The sequence below is a fragment of the Rhinopithecus roxellana genome, chromosome 17 (assembly GCF_007565055.1).
Source record: "Rhinopithecus roxellana isolate Shanxi Qingling chromosome 17, ASM756505v1, whole genome shotgun sequence".
Taxonomy (NCBI): Eukaryota; Metazoa; Chordata; class Mammalia; order Primates; family Cercopithecidae; genus Rhinopithecus; species Rhinopithecus roxellana.
The window spans coordinates 69,398,595-69,419,042 of record NC_044565.1 but is presented as its reverse complement, the minus strand read 5'-3'; the positions used below and the strand labels follow the sequence as shown (position 1 = coordinate 69,419,042).

The following is a 20,448-nucleotide window of genomic DNA, read 5'->3' as shown; positions in this document are numbered from 1 at the left end:
CTCCGTCCCGGGTTCCCCTCCCACCTGGGCCCCGCCTCCGCCCCGGGCCCGCTCCCCCTGGCAGGAAAGGCGCGAACACACGACGCTTTTAGCAAAAAGTAGACTTTTATTACAGCAGCAACTGAGGCGAATCGAATGGCCCCCCAGGGCCACCACTGCAGCACCACCTTTCTCTCCCGCCCCGGCCGCCCCAGCGGGATTGTAGAATTCGGCTCCCCTAGTGCCCGTGGGCCTCCTTTCCACACAGGCTGGGCGGGAGCCGGCAGATCAGCGACTAGCCCCCAACTAGAAGGCGGCTGCTGAGAAGGCCCAGGCCCACGTCTGTGCAAAACAAGTAAACAAAGTGCAGAGGGGAGGAAGAAAGGGGAGGGGGAGGATGATGCTCAGAACCAGGGAGCCCCCCCAGCCTTCCTGAATAATAAAGGAAGGAAGGGGCTTCACAGGGTAATACTGACTGGGGGGAAGGGATAGGAGGGCTGCAGCACGTCCAGGGACAGCCACAGCGCAGATCAGGGCCTGGCTCCAGTGAGCTCTAAGAGGAGACGGTGACAGCGGCTGAGTTGAGGGTACTGTTCCTGGCAAAATTGAACTTGTTCAAGGTCTCTTCTAGCAGAGAAGTCAGCCGGCTCTGGTCAGCCTAGGGGAGAAGTGCTCAGTGACATGGGGGCTGAGGAAGAGAAGGCATGGGGGCAGCCAGGGCAGATGAAGGCAGAAACCTCACCTCACTAATGAAGCCCAGCTGTACCAGCTCAGCTGCCAACTCGGGGATGTTCTCATCTGACAGAGAAACAGGAGGGGGTGAGTACAGTATGGGACTGAGGGACCTGGGGCCCTTCAGACAGCCCCACTGGGGCTAAACTGTCAGATCCACCCACTGCTTTAGGGGCTAAGATAGTCATTCTATGTGAGTCAATGTGTTACTGCCTTGTCACCTTTCCCACCCCTGAATATGTCCCTAAAAGATAAGGCTCATAGACTCTCCATCCTCTGAGGGAAAGGAGAGACTCACTTGGCATCAGGTCACAGCTCAGGTGCCGGTTCAGTTTGTCCTCCAGCTTCAGCAGAAGCGTCAGCTGGAGAATAGGACAGTCAGAAAATGAGACTCTTCTTCCCTACCCTCTGGCCACCAGCCCTGCGCAACCCTAGCCCTGAGCCTTACATGGTGTTTGACTCCCTCCTCCACGGACTCAATGTTGCACTGCATCAGCACCACCTAGGGAAGGAAGAGAGGGTCACTCTAGAGACCTGTCCGTAAAAAACCCAATACCTAGACGTCTTTCCAGCCCATAGGGCATGGCTGTTAGGGAGCATTTTCTCTAAAGGATGGAGCCTTATTTGAGATGTCCCCTCTCCCTTCCACCACAGCCATGGAGACAATCCACACCCACACAGCCCCCACCTTGCGAGTCTCCACCTCAGCTGGTTCAGGTGTCGGAGTCTTGACAGAGGGAGGCACAACAGGTGATGTCACCTCCTCCTGCTGTGGCTGCTGGGGCCGAGGCAGCCCAAAGGCTGTCAGAGGATAGATCCCATTCCTGGAAGAAGATGAAGACAGGTCACATGGGCTCTGTGAATGCCTTAGGATACCCAACCCTGCTTGCTTTCTCAAGAAAGCCTGTCTTCTCACTCTGCTCTCACCTGACATCTTCAAGGAATTTATCTAATTCCAGAGCTGGTGACTGAGAGTACCTGGAGGAGAAAAGAGAAAGGAGATGGAAGAAAGGAAACAAGCAAAATAGCAAATTCAACCATTCCCAGAGAATGGACAGTTTACAGAGCCTCAAGAGTGGTAGTGACCAATTTGCCTTTTTCAGACCCTCTCAGTTACTCACAAAGTCTGAACTGGTTCTCTTCCTGGTCCTGCAGGGATTTCAGCCAGTACAGCACTGGTATCCATGTTTTTGGTGATCTCCTCCAGAGCGTTCTCTGGGATCATGTCTGGATGGAGTGGGATGTTATGAAGGGACAGTCAGATTAAATGTCATAGAAGGCATGCAGGCAAAGGGGTAAAGAATCCCTTTGGAGGCCTGGTGCAGTGGCTCATGCCTGTAATCCCAGCACTTTGGGAAGCCGAGGTGGACAGATCACTTGACGCCAGGAGTTCAAGACCAGCCTGGCCAACATGGCGAAACTCCATCTCTACTAAAAGTACAGAAATTAGCCAGGCATGGTGGCACATGCCTGTAATCCCAACTATTCGGGAGGCTGAGGCACAAGAATCGCTTGAGCCCGGGAGCTGGAAGTTGCAATGAGCTGAGATCAAGCCATTGCACTCCAGCCTGGGAGACAGAGTGACACTCTGTCTCAAAAAAAAAAAAAAAAAAATCCCTTTGGATATAGAAGAGGAAAGCAAGCATGCCAGTGATAGTTACAGGGTTCCAGATTGGAAGACTATTCCCCACAGGGCCAAGAGGACTCACGTTGGTGTCCCACAATGCAGTGGGCAGCAAGGAGTTTGAGCGACGGCACTTCAAACAATGCTGGGTGGAACAGAAGTTCTCTGGCCGTTGGTCTGCGAGCAGGTTCAGACTGCAGGCACTTTTGAATGAATTCCTAGAAAAGAAAAGAAGGAACTGGAGCAGGCATCTGGCAAGCCCCTCAATGCATTCATCTTTATAACTCTCATTATACTTAGCACAAGGCTTTGTACATAGTAGGGGCTCAGCACTTACTGAGAAAACAATATATTGATAAATGCACCTGAAAGGGCTTCAAAAACTATAAGATATTATATGAAAGACACCAGCCACTGCCTTTCTGGGTTTAATTATTTTTCTGCTCTCCAACCACAAGCTTTCTTTTTTCTTTAATGTTCACACTTTCTTTTTCCTTAGTTTCTACCTCTGCTTTATTAGCCAACTCACTGCCTATCTTCTATTCTAAATCTTGCCAAATTTAGCTTCTCTCTTCCCAAACTTACGCAATGTGATCAATATTCACCATCTTTTTTATTTCACAAGCCTAGTATCACAATTTCCTTTGCCCACAATCACTGAATTCACTCAATTTCCCAGGATTCCTCTACCCATTTCTGCCTTCTTTGTCTCTCTCTCTCTCTCTCTCTCTCTCTTTTTCCTGAGACAGGGTCTTGCTGTATCACCCAGGCTGGAGTATAGTGGCACAATCACAGCTCACTGCTGCTTCAACCTCCTGGGCTCAAGCAGTCCTCCCACTTCAGCTTCCAGAGTAGCTGGGACCACAGGCACGTGCCACCACACCCAGCTAATTTTTATATTTTTTTCACAAGAGATAGGGTTTTGCTACGTTGCCCAGGCTAGTCTCGAGCTCCTGAGCTCGAGTGATCCTCCCACCTCAGCCTCCAAAAGTGCTGGGATTAAAAGTATGAGCCACCATACTCCACCGCCTCCTTTTCTACCTCCTGCACATCCCATGACAACCTGCTTTCCTGCTTTTAACCTTGAAAGCTAACAAGGTCACATACCTCATCTTTCACTTGAATACTCCACCTCAATGTTGAAGTAGAAACTTACTCCACACTATCCTCCTGACTTCCCACTAGTCTTCTTTTCTCTCCTGTTCCCTATTATACTTATCTAATGAGTTACAAACTGTTCTTGTTTGGATTTTCCTGTCCAAGCTCTACTTACTATAGTCTATCAACTGATGCATAACCTTATGTCTTTTAAATCGTGGCTCATTATTTCAGGGCACCATCCCTAACTAAAACTGTATAAATATAAAATCCCAAACAACTGGTTTAATTTAAATTGACTGATGTACTTAAAAATATAAAAATGGCTGTCTGAGAGTATACAGCAATTGCCTGAAGTAACCATCAAATTAATTTACCTCCATGTAGGCACATTTAAATTCACATACATTTTTTTTCTTTTTTTTTTTTAGAGACAGTCTCACTCTGTTGCCCAGATTGGAGTGCAGTAGCCCAATCTCAGCTTACTGCAACCTCTGCCTCCCAGGTTCAAGCATTTCTCTTGCCTCAGCCTCCCGTGTATTTGGGACTACAAGCACACACCACCACGCACAGCTAGTTTTTGTATTTTTAGTAGAGACAGGGTTTCACCACGTTGGCCAGGCTGGTCTCAAAGTCCTGACCTCAAGTGATCCGCCCGCCTCAGCCTCTCAAAGTGCTGGGATTACAGGTGTGAGCCACTGCGCCCAGCCAACACACAACTTTGAATCCCAGTATCATCCATCTTAACCCCCTAACCTATGTGTATATATGCAAAAACAGGGTAGGCACCTCCTAAGAAAATGTTTACAGATTTTGCGTGTCCTTTCTGTTTTATGTTCCCTAGCTCTTAGGAGCATATGCCCAGTGGATGCAAAGGAAGAAAAACCAGAAGAAATTTGAAGGTCAGTTGAGGAGGGAGTGATCCTGAAGATCCTTACCCTCTGTAATGGGTCTTCTAGAAGCTGGATGGCACTGCTGATGGCTTCCTGTGGCACATATGAGGACTCTCCATTGCCCTGAATCTCCAGCACTGCCATCTTCAGTGAGGAGGAATAAAAAAAAAAGGAGACACCTAAGAACGTCAGTGCTCCCACAATCACTCCTTCCAAGCCAGCGCCTTACTTGTCCTCCCTCCATTACCCCTTCCATCTTCTCATTTGCCCCCCTCCCCTCCAGTCTCCTCACCTCCAGTGCACACATGCCAAAGGAGTAGATGTCCACTGCTGTTGTCACATTAGTGACTTCTAGGGAAAACCGAGAAGGCTTTGGTTAATCAGAGGATTGGGGGCTAGGGTTGGCAGGAATGCCTTAGGAAGAAAAAAAGAAAAGAAAAAAATATTTTGTATGCTGGTAGAGAAGGCCTAGAAGTTTCAGTTATATTGCCTCTGTACCTCAAGTTATAAGGTGCAAAAGCAGGGGATGAGGACAGGGCAGAGAAAGCAGGAAGGCTCACCTCCATACTCTGGTGCAAAGAAGTGTAGATTCTTCTGCTCTTCTCGACAAGTCTTCACATGATTGTTGATAGTGTCAGGAGCCACTGAGAGTAGGGGAGACACACACAATCTGACCACCATCAACGAAGAATAGTCTCACTCCAGAGAAAGGCCCCAAAAGCCAAATTCTCTCCTAAAGTCTGCTTTCTGATGACCCTCAACAGGCACAAACATATCCCCTTTCCTGTCCTGAACTACAGACCACACATGGACGCCACCTACCTCCCCTTTCTTAGTCCTGCTGCTTCTTATCTAATGTCCCTAAATCAGGAGCAACAAAAGCACCAGACTAAATTAACAGATACACAGGGACTTTGGGCTAGTCTAGAAGCAATGCAGTTTAAGGAAAAACTTTCACTTGTGCCCCGTTCACCTTCCCTAAATCCCAGGTACATCTAATCCCTACTCACATGAAAATATTTGGTTTTAGTTTTTTCATCCACCCTGCAAATAACATAAAAACACAGGCAGCCCTTCCTAATCTGGGACAATTGGAGACCTCAGGAACTTGGATAAATAAGGATAAGAAGTATTAACATACAACTCAGGAGGTAGCCTCCTTCTTACCCACCTTTGCTGAGTGAAACTCAAAAAGAGCTCAGAATTGAGCTAATACCCTTGAATCAGTTCCACTTTTAATCCACCAAAACTTTTTAGACTCCTATTCTACCCCCTTATTCCTCAACACTGCCTGCCACAGGGCTGAATGAGGAAACAGGACCAGGCCCAATTTGGACTCACTCAGATCATCAACAATGACCACAAGTCACAGAGGATCTGGGAGCACAGTATGATCTGGGAAACTAGCCTGATGATGAGGGGGAACATGAATCCAGGAGGTAAGTGGCCAGCCAGGCAGAATCCACAGGAAACAAGCAGGTTATGGAGGGGCAAGCAGGCGGAGGGCTGGCAGGGCAGAAGCTAAGCAGGCATAATTAGGCAGGGAAGATAGGAGAAGAGGGTTTGCTCCCACGACTGCATGCACTGGGCAGCCGCCGAGGGAGCAGAGGGAGCACAAACAGAGCCCCAAGTGGGGCAGAGGGAGCTCTCACCATTAGCAAAAATCCTATGAAAGACTGTTGGGAACAGAGCAGCCCGTAAGCGGGAGGGAGGAAAACAGAGAAAAGTTGTGAGCCATGGAGCAGCCAAGCCCCAGACAAATGGACACACAAATACCACACAGACACAGCACACAGAAATGTTGTACACTGCACACAAATACACAGCAAATGAAAGCACTCACAGCAGGCACAGCCTGGAACCTCCTCTGGCAGGGTCTGGCCCCAGGACTCAAATCAAACCTCAAACCCGTATCTCTTGCCCTTTCCCAACCTCCTATCAGTATCTCTGTATTGACCCTAATTTCCTTTCAAAAAGGTGTAAGATTATATATCCTACCCCATCTCCACTAATTAACTGGCCTCTCCTATGAATTACTCCTAGCAAGGTCCTTTCTCTTCTCACCGGCCCACACTTCAGAATTTTGCTCTGTTATCCCCCATTCCTTTCATCTTACCCCCATGGTTCCCAAATTCCCGAGGCTCCCCTGCCCAGAACCTCTCCCTCCCCTCACCAGAGCCAATCTTGATGAGTCCGTTGTGCTGGATGAAGATGGTGTCACAGGTCAGGTTCCCATGGATGATGGGGGGGTCACAGGAGTGCAGGTAGCTGTGGGGGCACTGGGCTGTTAGAGGGGCCACTGGGAAATTAAGGGCAAGGGGAACCCAAGGGTTAAGAGGAGCAAGGGCCAGGTCTCCTGCTGGTCACCATAAAGATAATCCCCACACTCTGAATCTCCATTATGCCTGATGATTTAAAAAGCTGGATAAGCACTAGGAGAAAGAGGTAGGAGGTAAGTGTTGTGGTTAGGGCATTAGGATGCACCCTTTAAAAGACCCGTAGGGGGCCTAATCTTGACAGTATATGATTCAAAGAAAGTGGGGAGAGGCAGAAGACAACAGAAGAGTAGTGCCCTGAAATCTGTTTGGAGGAACTAAATCAGGAAATATGGGTAAGAAACTAACCAGGTACTACTTACCTTAGGGCAGACAGGATTTGTGTGCACCAGCGCTTCCATGCCTGGAACAAAGTTTGATCCAAGGGTCAGCAGTAATTCCCTCTCTTAACTCTCTCCCACCAGCTCCTTCCATCCCTTCCTGATCAGCTTCATTATTAACACAGTAATTTTTAAGCCCCCCGTCCCGCCCCACCCTGAGCCTAAAACTTTGTCTGCTCTCCTTCTATACCTTTTCATTCATGGTCTTGTGGTTCTTTTTGGTCTTCTTCAGAAATTGCTTCAGACTCCCAGATGACATGTATTCTGTGATAAAAATGACCTGAGAAGGCAAAGCATTTACTAAAAGGTCTTATGGTAGAAATGATCCCTTTCCTTGTAACAGATTTTAAATTTGAAAGTTTGTTAAAATTTCTCTCCTTTTGTTCTTAGCTTTACTTACTTAGACTAAATAGGGCAATGAAAACTACTAAGCAATAAAAGTTATGGGAAGAAGGAAGCAAAAGTTCACTCATTTTCTGCCCAATCTATAGCCATACAAAAGGCATAGGTGACAACTGAAGCCCTACTCTTATCGCCATTGCAGCTGATTCCAGTTCTGTTTCAAAACTACCTTGTTTTAATCTCTGAGTATAAAACGAACAATAATAAATGCAGCTAGTCTCTTTGCAGTAAGTTCAGGAAATATGGGGAAAAAATTCTTACCCTGGCCTTGTTCTCTTTAATGTCAGCCCAATATTTGTGAAACTTAACAATGTTAAGATGCTCCAATTGAATCAGATTATCAAACACAGCACGAACCTTTTCCTGAGAGCAAGCGAGACAGTGGAATAACAGAGTTCATAAATCACTGTAATAATCCTGAGAAGCCATTTCCTGTCCCTCCCCAGAAATGAACTGACCCCAACATACTCTCCTCATGGGCAGCTTCCCAACACCAATTCCTCTCTAAATCACTGTTCCAACATTCCTCAGGCTTCACCTTTTCAGCATTACCTACCTCCTGCAGCTTGTAGTTCTTGCGCTCAGAGAACTGTACCTCATTCCACACAACCTCTACACCTTCCTCTGTATCCATGGCCAGGTATGCACTGTCAATACCTGGTACATTCCGTTGATTCACCTGAGAAGAAATTCATATGAAAGAGAATTAAAGTTATCTCGCAAATCCTCCATTTTAACACTCCATATGATCATCTCCTCCTAGCCGCCAACCTATTGAAGTTTGGTCGGCCTCTTTTAAGACTTCGCTCTTCCAGTTCTCACCTTTCCAGAATTCACTCCCCCAAGAGTGACTGTACCATCACCTTACCTCTTCTCGCCTCTTCTGCCAGCGCCCACAGGGCGACTCTTCCAAAATCTCAGACTCATCTTCACTTTCTTCTTCTTCCTCTGGGGAAGCAGCTGAGGTTGTGGAGGTCACAGGAGGTGACACTGATGTCAGGCCAGGAGCTGAAGATGAGGATTCTACCTTTGGGTCTGAGCCACTGCTGAGTACTGTCTGGGACTCCCCCTCCGACATGCTGGAAGGAACACTCAGATCTGCATTGGTTGGGGCAAGTACAGAGGGAGAAGGCAGAGAGAGTCAGGATACATCTGTAAAGATTTAGTAATCCAGGCTGGACGCGGTGGCTCACGCCCGTAATCCCTTTGGGAGGCCGAAGTGGGCAGATCACCTGAGGTCAGGAGTTCAACATGGTGAAACCCCATCTCTACTAAAAATACAAAATTAGCTGGGTGTGGTGGCATGTGCCTGTAGCCCCAGCTACTCAGGTGACTGAGGCAGGAGAATTTTTTCTTTTCTTTTTTTCTATTGAGACGGAGTCTCACTCTGTTGCCCAGGCTGGAGTGCAGCGGCACAATCTCGGCTCACTGCAAGCTTCGCCTCCTGGGATCACACCATTCTCCCGCCTCAGCCTCCCGAGCAGTTGGGATTACAGGTGCCCACCACACGCCCAGCTAATTTTGTGTATTTTTAGTAGAGATGGGGTTTCACCGTGTTAGCCAGGATGGTCTCGATCTCCTGACCTTGTGATCCGCCCGCCTCGACCTCCCAAAGTGCTGGGATTACAGGCATAAGCCACCGCGCCCGGTCAAGAATTTTTTGAACCAGGGAGGTGGATGTTGCAGTAAGCCGAGATCGTGCCACTGCACTCCAGCCTGGGTGACAGAGCAAGACCCCATCTCAAAAAAAAAAAGAAAAATTTAGTAATCCAGCTGAGCACAGTGGCTCACCCCTGTAATCCTAGCAATTCGAGAAGCCAAGGCAAGAGGTTCACTTGAGGCCAGGAGTTTGAGACCCAGCCTGGGCAACAAAGTGAGAGCCCATCTTTACAAAAAAAATTTAAAAATTAGCAGGGTACACAGCTATAGTCCCAGCTACCTGGGAGGCTGAAGGGAGAATCACTTGATTGCCTAGGAGTTTGAGGCTGCAGTGAGCTATGATCATGCCATTGGCTGGGCAACAGGGGGAGACTGTCTCAAAAAAATAAATAAATAAAAAGATTTAATAATCCTAATAACTTCATCTGCGAATTCAAAAGAAAACAGGTCAGGCACTTGAGACCAGCCTGGACAACATAACAAGACCCCAGTCTCTACACAAAATTTTTAAAAATTAAAAATAGGAAATACACACCACCTTTGTTTCCTTTAAATCCAAAATCAGAATCAGTCCTAAATACTGCAACATTAACTATTCTCCTAACTCAAGTCTAGAGAAGGTGAGCTATCATAGTTGAAGATGACCCACCCAGGAATGACAAACACAAGATTTACGGCAGTCTAACCTCACTTAGAGTCAGGTTCAAATCAACAGCAAAATCAGGTGCTCCATTCCTTCTTGGCAAATATTCATCCAACATGCTTCCCTTTGAATCCCCAAGTACACCCTATTTGTACTGTGCTCCAGAATTAAGCTATGTGTGGCTCACGCCTGTAATACCAACACTTTGGGAAACTGAGTAGGTAGATTACCTGAAGTCAGGAGTTCAAGACCAGCCTGACCAACATGGCAAAACCCTGTCTCTACTAAAAATAAAAAAATTAGCCAGGTGTGGTGGCACACACCTGTAGTCCCAGCTACTCAGGAGGCTGAAGCAGGGGAACCACTTGAACCCAGGAGGCAGAGGTTTCAGTGAGCTGAGATTGTGCCACTGCACTCCAGCTTGGGCAACAGAGTGAAACTGTCTCAAAAAATTAAAAACAAAAAAGCTATATGGGCGCTATTCAGAACAGATGACTCCAGACTCCAAAATGTTGCACTGAGACAGCCTTAAGGCCGGCCCTGTAGCACCCTCAGCCAACTTATCCAGCTGAAACCGTTGGCTAATTTATCCAGCTAGAACTAACCTTGGCATTCACTATCCATCCCTTCTCTACACAGAACAAGCCCGCCAGTCCATGGTGACGCTACCCTTGGGGCAGGTGACTGGCAGTTGTTAGTGACTTCAACCCTGATGACCTCACCTTTCCTGTGATGTGAGTGTGACAAATGGGTATTGGTTAACAACATTTTTTTTTCATTCACTCATTTGACAGATTTTTTTTTAAGCACTTATTGTGGGCCAACCATTGGGCTAAGTCCTTGGGATACAATAACAAACAAAATAAATACCCACATTCAAGCAGCCACAAATTCAAGTCAGAGCTAAGACTTTAAGCTTCCAGCTTTCATTTCATTCACATTGCTCAAAGGCTCTGAAGTTTCCATTCTCTGGGGCACTAGATCTGATATAGGTTATTTCTTTTTTGGTGGAGGGGATGGAATCTCACTCTGTTGCCCAGGCTGAAGTGCAGTGGTGTGATCTGGGTTCACTGCAACCTCCGCCTCCCAGGTTCAAGCGATTCTCCTGCCTCAGCCTCCCGAATAGCTGAGACTACAGGCATGCGCCACCACACCTATCTAATTTTTTGTATTTTTAGTAGAGATGGGGTTTCACCGTGTTAACCAGGATGGTCTCAATCTCCTGACCTCATGATCCGCCCGCCTCAGCCTCCCAAAGTGCTGGGATTACAGGCGTGAGCCACCGCACTGGCCTAGGTTATTTCTTACAAATACAAATAACTCAATGTACAACTTTTATAGGAAAAAGTATTATACAGCATAACATTTTTTTCAGGGTCATGGGTACTTGAAGAAAAAGAATTCTCAAGAGCTGAATGCCATTAACTTGTACAAAAAGTCACAAGACAACCACTTAATGTTATTCTGTATCTCTAAGAACAAAGACTGAAGGAGTTGGAACCTGTGTGTGCTTGGCTCAAGAGAGTGCATTACAGTATGAAAGACATACCCTGGGCCACGCAAGCTGGCCCATGCCTGTAATCCCAGCACTTTGGGAGATGGTGGAGGTGGACTGCTTGAGCTCAAGAGTTCAAGACCAGCCTGGGCAACAAAAATATACAAAAATTAGCAGGGTGTGTTGGCACATGTCTGTAATCCCAGCTTATTCAAGAGGCTGAAGCACGAGAATCACTTGAACTCAGGAGGCAGAGGTTGCAGTGAGCCCAAATGGTGCCACTGCACCACAACCTGGGTGAGAGAGTGAGACTATGACTCAAAAAAAAAAAAAAAAAGAAAAAGAAAAGACAAAGAAAGTGATACCCTGGAAAGTAAATGTGCTCCTGTAAGTTCAGAAGTCTCCCGTCAACACACCAATCTTTTAAAAAGTCCACATGTATTTTTAGAACTCTCTGATGCCCATTTGTGCCCATCTCTGCCCCCAATCTACACTACATTTAACTCAACTAAGGAGATTTTTATTAGAAGACAGTCTAGTGAATACCAAAGAGCAATAGGCAGTACAGAGGAAATCTGGCAAGATAGTCTTTCCGTATGTTATTTTCTAGATCCTGGCTTATTCTAGAGAGATTTGCCAGGCGCGCTGGCTCATGCCTGTAATCCCAGCTACTTAGGAGGCTGAAGTGGGAGGATCGCTGGAGAGGGATTTAACTCAGCCAGCCAGGAAAGCTACTATCTGCCTGTTTTAGTAATCTACCAGAAAACTTCTGTTAGAGATCATGTTCCTTCATCCGAAAAGTAGCTAAGAAAATGGTAAGACACTATCAGTTACTTCCTTGAGCAGCTACACTCACTGAATGCATCTAGAATCTGAACTAAGTAAAATTCCCAGCCAGATTACAATAGGAAATAACAGTAGAATTCTAATACAGGAAAGCTGTAGCCAATGGACTCCAAAGAAACTTCTGGACCCAGGACACAAACAACTAATCCACAGTAGGGCACCACAGGAGACACCAACCCTTCATCAGATATATGCCCTTGGAATTTGCTTACCCCCCACCCCACCACCTTCCTAATTTTTCCTCCGCAGGCAAAATGAGGGCAGTGCCCGAGATCCTCCAGCACTCCTCTTATTGATGAAGAAACCTCTGCGACACTGGGAGTTTTGCCTAGGAGCCGCTGAGAGGTTTAAAAGAGATCACACATGGAAAAGCTCATAAGCGCCCATAAGGGGATTCTCCTTGCCGCCTCCAGCCACCCTGAGACATGCAGTGTTCACTTTGGAGTAATGCAGATCGCCCTGCAAAGTTTTTCCCCGAGACTTTCGTTTATTGGACAGCAGACCCTCTGCGTGTCAGCTCCTCTGCAAGAGCTCACGGGCCCGGGCCTCTCAGCTGTCCTCACCCTGAGCGGACCAGAGGGCCTCTGAGACCCGCAGCACTGTCCAGTGGGAAATAAAACCGCTCGGGAGAGGAACCTGGCCCCTAGAATTTCACACTCCAACAGGTCGCATGCCCTGCGCCTGGAAGGCAGCGACGGCCCGCGCAGGCACCAGGCTGGGGCCCAGGGAGCCAGCGGCGGCCACCTCATCAAAGGCCGGCCCGGCAGCGTAGTCAGGGCCGCAGGCCACGCCCCCGCGCAGTCGGCGCACCGCCCCGCGAGCAGGCCTGGCCAGGCCGCCGCGCTTCCGCAGACCGCCGGGCCTCGACCGCCGCCCCCGCCCCCGCCCCCGCCCGCCGGGCCCCGCCTCTCGCAGCCGGAGTTCCAAGCGAACGCCAGGCCTCCCGACCCGCGCCCGCAGAATTCCGGGGCGCCGCCGCCAAGCCAGAGGCCGGGGAGGGACAGGAAGGGACTGCGGGGCCGAAGCGGCCCCTCGGCTCCAGCAGGCAGGGCCCGATCGGGCCTGGGCTACTGAGTGAGCAGGGCCGCCTTCAGCACCCGCCTGGCGGGTCCCACCGTCCTGGGCCTCGGAGGCCGATCCTTCCGTCCTCTCGCGAACCGCCTCCTCCCGGGGCCCTCTTTTCCCTGGGCGCTCACCTCCCGACTCCGCGCCCCGCAGCCTGCGCTTCAGCTCCAGCTCGGGTTCCGGGGCCCCGGATCACAGCGACTCCCTCACAGCTGCGCTCCGCAGCGCAACCGAACTGCGGGCCCCGCCCTCGCGGCGTCCCGACCAACAGATGGGCGGTGCCGCACCGCCGGCAGGCTTCCATTGGGCGACGTTCTCGATGGGCGGGGCCCGGCCGCCGGGAGCTCGCTGAAGTAGGCATCCACCCGCTCTCCTCCCCTTGCGCCGGTCCGGCCGAGACCTCTGAGAGGGGTTGGTGTTTTCGGTCCCAGCTGGTGCTCGTCTCTGTCCACACCACCGCCCGGTCCAGGTGCCCCAGATGGTTCTGCTGGACGCAGGGAAAGCCTCCTCCCTCTTCTTGAAGGCGCCATGACAGTTCTAATGCCCCGAAAAGACAAAAGGAGCGAAAGACGTAGCCTCGGTCCGAGAGGAGCTGCCCCACCCCAGTCCCCGCCTGCATTATTTTGGAACGAGACTGTTGTGCAGGACGCCAATTCTCTGGAAAGCTTTTAAAAATTACCTAACACTGAAAATTAGTAGTTAACTCTTTGTGATTGCATAGCACTATTTGCTTAAACTTTGTAAGAGGTTTTCACAGATGTCATTTCATTTAATCCTCATAAGAACGAACTCATTAAAATTGTCATTCAATGGTAGTTGACAAATGCAAAACCTGAATCAGAGTTATTAAGCTATTGGCCGAAAGTTAAGTTTTTTTTGTTTGTTTGTTTGTTTGTTTTTTGAGACCGAGTCTCGCTCTACCGCCCAGGCTGGAGTGCAGTGGCCGGATCTCAGCTCACTGCAAGCTCCGCCTCCCGGGTTTACGCCATTCTCCTGCCTCAGCCTCCCGAGTAGCTGGGACTACAGGGGCCCGCCACCTCGCCCGGCTAGTTTTTTGTATTTTTTAGTAGAGACGGGGGTTTCACGGTGTTAGCCAGGATGGTCTCGATCTCCTGACCTCGTGATCCACCCGTCTCGGCCTCCCAGAGTGCTGGGATTACAGGCTTGAGCCACCGCGCCCTGCCGAAAGTTAAGTTTTTAAGAGCCAAGTCTGGAAGCCGAAACAGTAAACTTCCTCAAAGGAGACTACTTGAGAAGATGTTTGGAAAGAATTTAGATTGGTTTCGAGTTAGTGGAAAGAAAAGATGATAAATTCCGGACGAGCTATTGATCTGGGAAAACTAAGCGCGGAGCCTTCAGGATGGAAGTTCACTCTGCCCTTCGACGTGTATGATGGAGGGAAGACGATGAATCAATCAACAGACCTTGGGAATGTCACAATCACCAAATTTTACTGTCCTTAAAGGGAATCTCTAATCCTGTTTCACTGGGAGAAAGGACATCTGGCAGAAACCCTCTCGTTTTCTCATCACTTCAAAATATTCATTTTTAAAACCAATCTTTCGGTCGGGCGCGGTGGCTCACGCCCAGCACTTTGGGAGGCCTAGGTGGGCGGATCACTTGAGGTCAGGAGTTCGAGACCAGCTTGGTCAACGTAATGAAACTCCATCTCTACTAAAAATACAAAATTTAGCCGGGCAAGGTAGCACATGTCTGTTCTCTCAAGCTACTTGGGAGGCTGAAGTGGGAAGATCACTTGAGTCCAGGAGGCAAGAGGTTGCGGTAAGCCAAGATTGCACCACTACGCTCCAGCCTGGGCAACCGAGTGTGAGAATCCGTCTCAAAAAAAAAATATATATATATATGTATGTATATATATGTATATATGTGTGTATATGTATATGTATATATGTGTGTATATGTATATGTATATATGTGTGTATATGTATATGTATATATGTGTGTGTATATATATATTGCCCTTCTTTCCTTGATTCTTTTATCTTTGGAAGAGGGGGGCTCAAACACCCTTTTTAAAATCTGATGTAACTTATGGGCCTTCTCTTGTATTTTAAAAAATGCATTCACCCAACAAATTTAGGATACAATTTCAGGAAATTGAGGTTAAGAATCTTTGCTCTGGGCTGGGCGTGATGGCTAACACCTGTAATCCCAGCACTTTGGGAGACTGAGGCGGGCGGATCATTTGAGGTCAGGAGTTCAAAACCAGCCTGGCCAGCATGGTGAAACCTCGTCTCTACTAAAAATACAAAAATTAGCCAGACGTGCTGGTGGGCTCCTGTAATCCCAGCTGCACAGTAGGCTGAGGCAGGAGAATCACTTGAACCCGGGAGGCAGAGGTTGCTGTGAGCTGAGATCAGGCCACTGCACTCCAGCCTGGGTGACAAGAGCAACACTCCATCAAAAAAAAAAAAAAACTCTTGGTTCTAATCTCAAAGGAAAACATTAACCTTTCCTCCCTGTGGGCTCAAAAGCAATTGGAACACCTGGTCCAGGGTAAACATTCATTAAATATCAGTTCATGTTATCATTAGAGTTTCCCATTCTCTTCTGCCTAGGGCCTTATCATTATCAACCCTCCCCTTTCAACTAGGTCCTTTCAAGTATGCATAGAGGACCCTTTGGCATCCTCTAGCTCTCATTTTTAACCCTTCATTACATTTAAAATGATCAAATACTGCCTGCATTTTCACACCTCATGTATTTATTTTTCCCTACTTATAAAAATAATACATGCTCATTGCCAAAAAACAACCTGAAAATATTCCCAAAACTATTTTAGTATAATGTAATATTTATATAGTAGTTTCTATGTATTAGGCACTTTTAATTGCTTTATGACAACAGTAATATGAATATTAACAATTTCTTTAGAAAGTGAAATCTCTTGCCGGGCGCGGTGGCTCAAGCCTGTAATCCCAGCACTTTGGGAGGCTGAGACGGGCGGATCACGAGGTCAGGAGATCGAGACGATCCTGGCTAACACGGTGAAACCCCGTCTCTACTAAAAATACAAAAAAACTACCCGGGCGAGGTGGCGTCGCCTGTAGTCCCAGCTACTCGGGAGGCTGAGGCAGGAGAATGGCGTGAACCCGGGAGGCGGAGCTTGCAGTGAGCTGAGATCTGGCCACTGCACTCCAGCCTGGGTGACAGAGCGAGACTCCGTCTCAAAAAAAAAAAAAAAAAAAAAAAAAAAGAAAGTGAAATCTCTTATAATCCTACTACCCCCAATAATTAAGACTTTGGTGTATTTTATATTTATTTATTTATTTATTTTTTAATTTTTTTTTGAGACCGAGTCTCACTCTGTCGCTCAGGCTGGAATGCAGTGGCCGGATCTCAGCTCACTGCAAGCTCCGCCTCCCGGGTTTATGCCATTCTCCTGCCTCAGCCTCCCGAGAGTAGCTGGGACTACAGGTGCCCGCCACCTCGCCCAGCTAGTTTTTTTGCATTTTTTAGTAAAGACGGGGTTTCACCGTGTTAGCCAGGATGGTCTCGATCTCCTGACCTCGTGATCCGCCCGTCTCGGCCTCCCAAAGTGCTGGGATTACAGGCTTGAGCCACCGCGCCCGGCCTATTTATTTATTTTTGAGACTGAGTCTCGCTCCATTGCCCAGGCTAGAGTTCAGTGGTGTGATATTGGCTCACTGCAACCTCCACCTCCCAAGTTCCAGAGATTCTCCTAGCCTCAGCCTCCCAAGTAGCTGGGACTACAGGCGCCTGCCACCATGCCTGGCTAATTTTTTGTATATTTAGTAGAGACGAGGTTTCACCGTGTTAGCCAGGATGGTCTCAATCTTCTGACCTCGTGATCCGCCCACCTCGGCCTCCCAAAGTGCTGGGATTACAGGCATGAGCCACTGTGCCCGGCCTTTTATTTTTATTTTTCTAAGTATATATTCACATATGTGTATATAATTTTAAATGAAAACAAGTTTATACTACATAATCTTTTTCACTTTTTTCTATAGCGGTGCACATGGCACTATTTTAATTTTTTAACCACTACTTTAATTTTTTACTTTACTAGGTTTTTTCTTTGTTTTGTTTGTTTGTTTGTTTTTGTTTTGTTTTTTTGAGACAGAGTCTTGCTTTGTCACCAGGCTGGAGTGCAGTGGCATGGTCTTGGCTCACTGCAACCTCCGCCTCCTGGGTTCAACCGATTCTCCTGCCTCAGCATCCCAAGTAGCTGGGATTACAGGCAAGCACCACCATACCCAGCTAATTTTTGTAGTTTTAGTAGAGATGGGTTTTCACCATGTTGGCCAGGCTGATCTTGAACTCCTGACCTCGTGATCCGCCTGCCTCACCCTCCCAAAGTGCTGTGATTACAGGTGTGAGCCTGAGCCACCACACCCGGCCTTTTTTTTTTTTTGAAGACAGGAGTCTCAGTCTGTCACCCAGGCTGGAGTGCAGTGACTCAATCTCAGCTAACTGCCACCTCCACCTCCCAGGTTCAAGCGATTCTCATGCCTCAGCCTCCCAAGTAGGTGGGACTACAGGTGTGTGCCACCATGCCCGACTAATTTTTATATTTTTAGTAGAGAAAGTTTTACCGTGTTGCCCAGGCTGGTCTTGAACTTCTGAACTCAGGCAATCCACCTGCCTCGGCCTCTCCAAGTGCTAGGATTACAGGCGTGAACCACCGTGTACTGGTTAATTTTTCACCAGCAGAATATTCCACTGTCCAAATGTGCCAGCATTTACTTAGTAACTACCTGTGGACATTGGGATAACGTTCATTATTTATTATCATAAATGAAGCAGCAATGAACATTTAACTACATATATCTTTTTTCTTTTTTTTGAGATGGAGTCTCACTCTGTCACCCAGGCTAGAGTTCAGTGGCACGATCTTGGCTCACTGCAACCTCTGCCTCCCAGGTTCAGGCGATTCTCCTACCTCAGCCTTCTGAGTAGCTGGGATTACAGGCATGTGCCACCATCCCCGGCTAATTTTTTGTATTTTTAGTAGAGATGGGGTTTCTCCATGTTGGTCAGGCTGGTTTCAAACTCCTGACCTCAGATGATCCGCCCACCTTGGCCTCCCAAAGTGTTGGGATTACAGGCGTGAGCCACCGCACCCGGCTGATTTTTATACATTCTTAAAACTGGAATTGCTGAGTCAAAAGCTAAGAACATGCATATTAGAATGGACAAATTCCAGAACACTGACAACACCATATGCTGGTGAGGATGTGGAGCAACAGGAACTCTCATTAATTGCTGATAGGAATGCAAATAGAACAGCCGCTTTGGAAGACAGTTTGACAGTTTCTTACAAAACTAAACGTAATCTTACCATATGATCCAGCAATTGCACTCCTTGGTATTTTATTTACCCAGAGGAGCTGAAAACTTATGTCCACACGAAAATCTGCACATGAATGTTTATGGCAGCTTTATTCATAATTGCCAAAAGTTAGATGCAACCAAGATGTCCTTCAGTAGATGAATGGATAAATTGCAGTACATCTAGACAATGGAATATTATTCAATGCTAAAAAGAAATGGCTGGGAGCAGTGGCTCACGCCTGTAATCCCAGCACTTTGGGAGGCTGAGGTGGATGGATCACGAGGTCAGGAGATCCTGGCTAACACGGTGAAACCCCATCTCTACTAAAAATACAAAAAATTAGCCAGGTGTGGTGGCGGGCACCTGTAGTCCCAGTGACTCAGGAGGCTGAGGCAGGAGAATGGCGTGAACCCGGGATGCGGAGCTTGCAGTGAGCTGAGATTGCACCACTGGACTCCAGTCTGGGCGATAGAGCAAGACTCCGTCTCAAAAAATAAATAAATAATTAAAATAAGTAGTAAAAAAAAAAAAAAGAAAGAAAGAAAGGCACCTGGCTATGGCGGTTCATGCCTGTAATCCCAGCACTTTGGGAGGCCAAGGTGGGATGATCACTTGAACCTAGGAGTTTGAGATCAGCCTGGGCAACATAGTGAGACCCTGTCTCTATAAAACAATGTTTTTGGCCGGGCACGGTGGCTCACGCCTGTAATCCCAGCACTTTGGGAGGCCGAGGGGGGCAGATCACGAGGTCAGGAGATCGAGACCATCCTGGTTAATATGGTGAAACCCCGTCTCTACTAAAAATACAAAAAAATTAGCCAGGTGTGGTGGCAGGCACCTGTAGTCCCAGCTACTTGGGAGGCTGAGGCAGGAGAATGGCGCAAGCCCGGGGGGCGGAGCTTGCAGTGAGCTGAGATCACACCACTGCACTCCAGCCTGGGTGACAGAGCGAGACTCCATCTCAAAAAAAAAAAAAAAATTTTTTTCATAATTAGCCAGGCATGGTGACATGCTCCTACAGTTCTACCTACTTAGTAGGTTGAGGCAGGAGGATCACTTTAGCCTAGGAGGTCAAGGTTGTGGTGAGCCGTGATCGTGCCACTACACTCCAGCCTCCATAACAGAGCAAGAAACTCTGGTATAAAGAGAACAATGGATATAACTTTGGGTACATTAATAGGAAGAGGAATGGAAAGTAAAGATAGAGGAGAAAAATTAAGATAAGAAACAGAGAGAAATGAAATAACTTAATATTATGAAAAGGAAGTGAGTAAAAAGTTTTAAGAAAGAACTATTCAGTAATCCCAAATGCTGAAGTGATCATGGAGAATTCAGAATGAAAAAGAACTAGGCCCGGTGCGGTGGCTCACGCCTGTAATCCCAGCACTTTGGGAGGCCGAGGCAGGTGGATCATGAGGTCAGGAGATTGAGACTAGCCTGGCTAACACGGTGAAACCCTGTCTCTACTAAACAAATACAAAAAAATTAGCTGGGTGTGGTGGCAGGCGCCTGTAATCCTAGCTACTCAGGAGGAGAATGGTGTGAACCCGGGAGGCAGAGCTTGCAGTGAGTCGAGATTGCGCCAGTGCACTGTAGCCTGGGCAACAGAGCGAGACTCCGTCTCAAAGGAAGAAAGAAAGAAAGAGAGAGAGAGAGAGAGAGAGAGAGAGAAAAGAAAGCTTTGCAGTAGAAACTTGTAATAAGTTGAGAGTAAAATTCCAGTAGCCAGAGGATGAAATTAACATTGTAGGAGATTGGGAAGACAATAGAATTTTTCCGATGTACAAAGAGCCCTTACAAGCCAGAAAGAAAAAAATTATCAACTCAGTAAAGAAATAAACAAAAAAACTTGAATAGGCAAGAAATTGAAGAGGAAATACAACTGGGCAATAAACATATGAAAAGATGTTTAGCTTCACTTATAATTAAATAAATGCAAATTAAAACAGGATATCTTTTTTAAATTAATGTATCATCAAAGTTAAAAAGATTGATGTTACTCGGGCAGGCACAGTGGCTCACGCCTGTAATCCCAGCAC

General features: G+C 47.5%; 1 protein-coding gene across 1 annotated transcript; it reads right to left on the bottom strand.

The window, feature by feature from the left end:
* Positions 1 to 86: 86 nt before the first annotated feature.
* On the bottom strand, positions 87 to 13,361 carry NRBP1 (nuclear receptor binding protein 1). The gene is made up of 18 exons (XM_010371222.1): positions 13,224 to 13,361; positions 8,253 to 8,482; positions 7,941 to 8,063; positions 7,646 to 7,747; positions 7,173 to 7,262; positions 6,965 to 7,005; positions 6,500 to 6,594; positions 4,887 to 4,970; positions 4,619 to 4,677; positions 4,372 to 4,470; positions 2,421 to 2,553; positions 1,833 to 1,938; positions 1,639 to 1,689; positions 1,400 to 1,535; positions 1,160 to 1,213; positions 1,010 to 1,073; positions 722 to 777; positions 87 to 637 (listed from the first exon to the last, which is right to left on the bottom strand). Exons 2-18 carry the CDS (start codon positions 8,460 to 8,462, stop codon positions 533 to 535), a joined length of 1,608 nt encoding a protein of 535 aa, XP_010369524.1. The 5' UTR covers positions 8,463 to 8,482; positions 13,224 to 13,361; the 3' UTR covers positions 87 to 532.
* Positions 13,362 to 20,448: the final 7,087 nt, after the last annotated feature.

Excerpts from the sequence above, each read along its gene's own strand:
- NRBP1 (XM_010371222.1), bottom strand. The coding sequence starts at position 8,462 with ATGTCGGAGGGGGAGTCCCAGACAGTACTCAGCAGTGGCTCAGACCCA. Across the intron at positions 1,214-1,399 it reads CTGAGGTGGAGACTCGCAAG|GTGGTGCTGATGCAGTGCAA; the intron begins GTGGGGGCTGTG and ends TTCCTTCCCTAG. Across the intron at positions 638-721 it reads AGCTGGGCTTCATTAGTGAG|GCTGACCAGAGCCGGCTGAC; the intron begins GTGAGGTTTCTG and ends CTTCTCCCCTAG.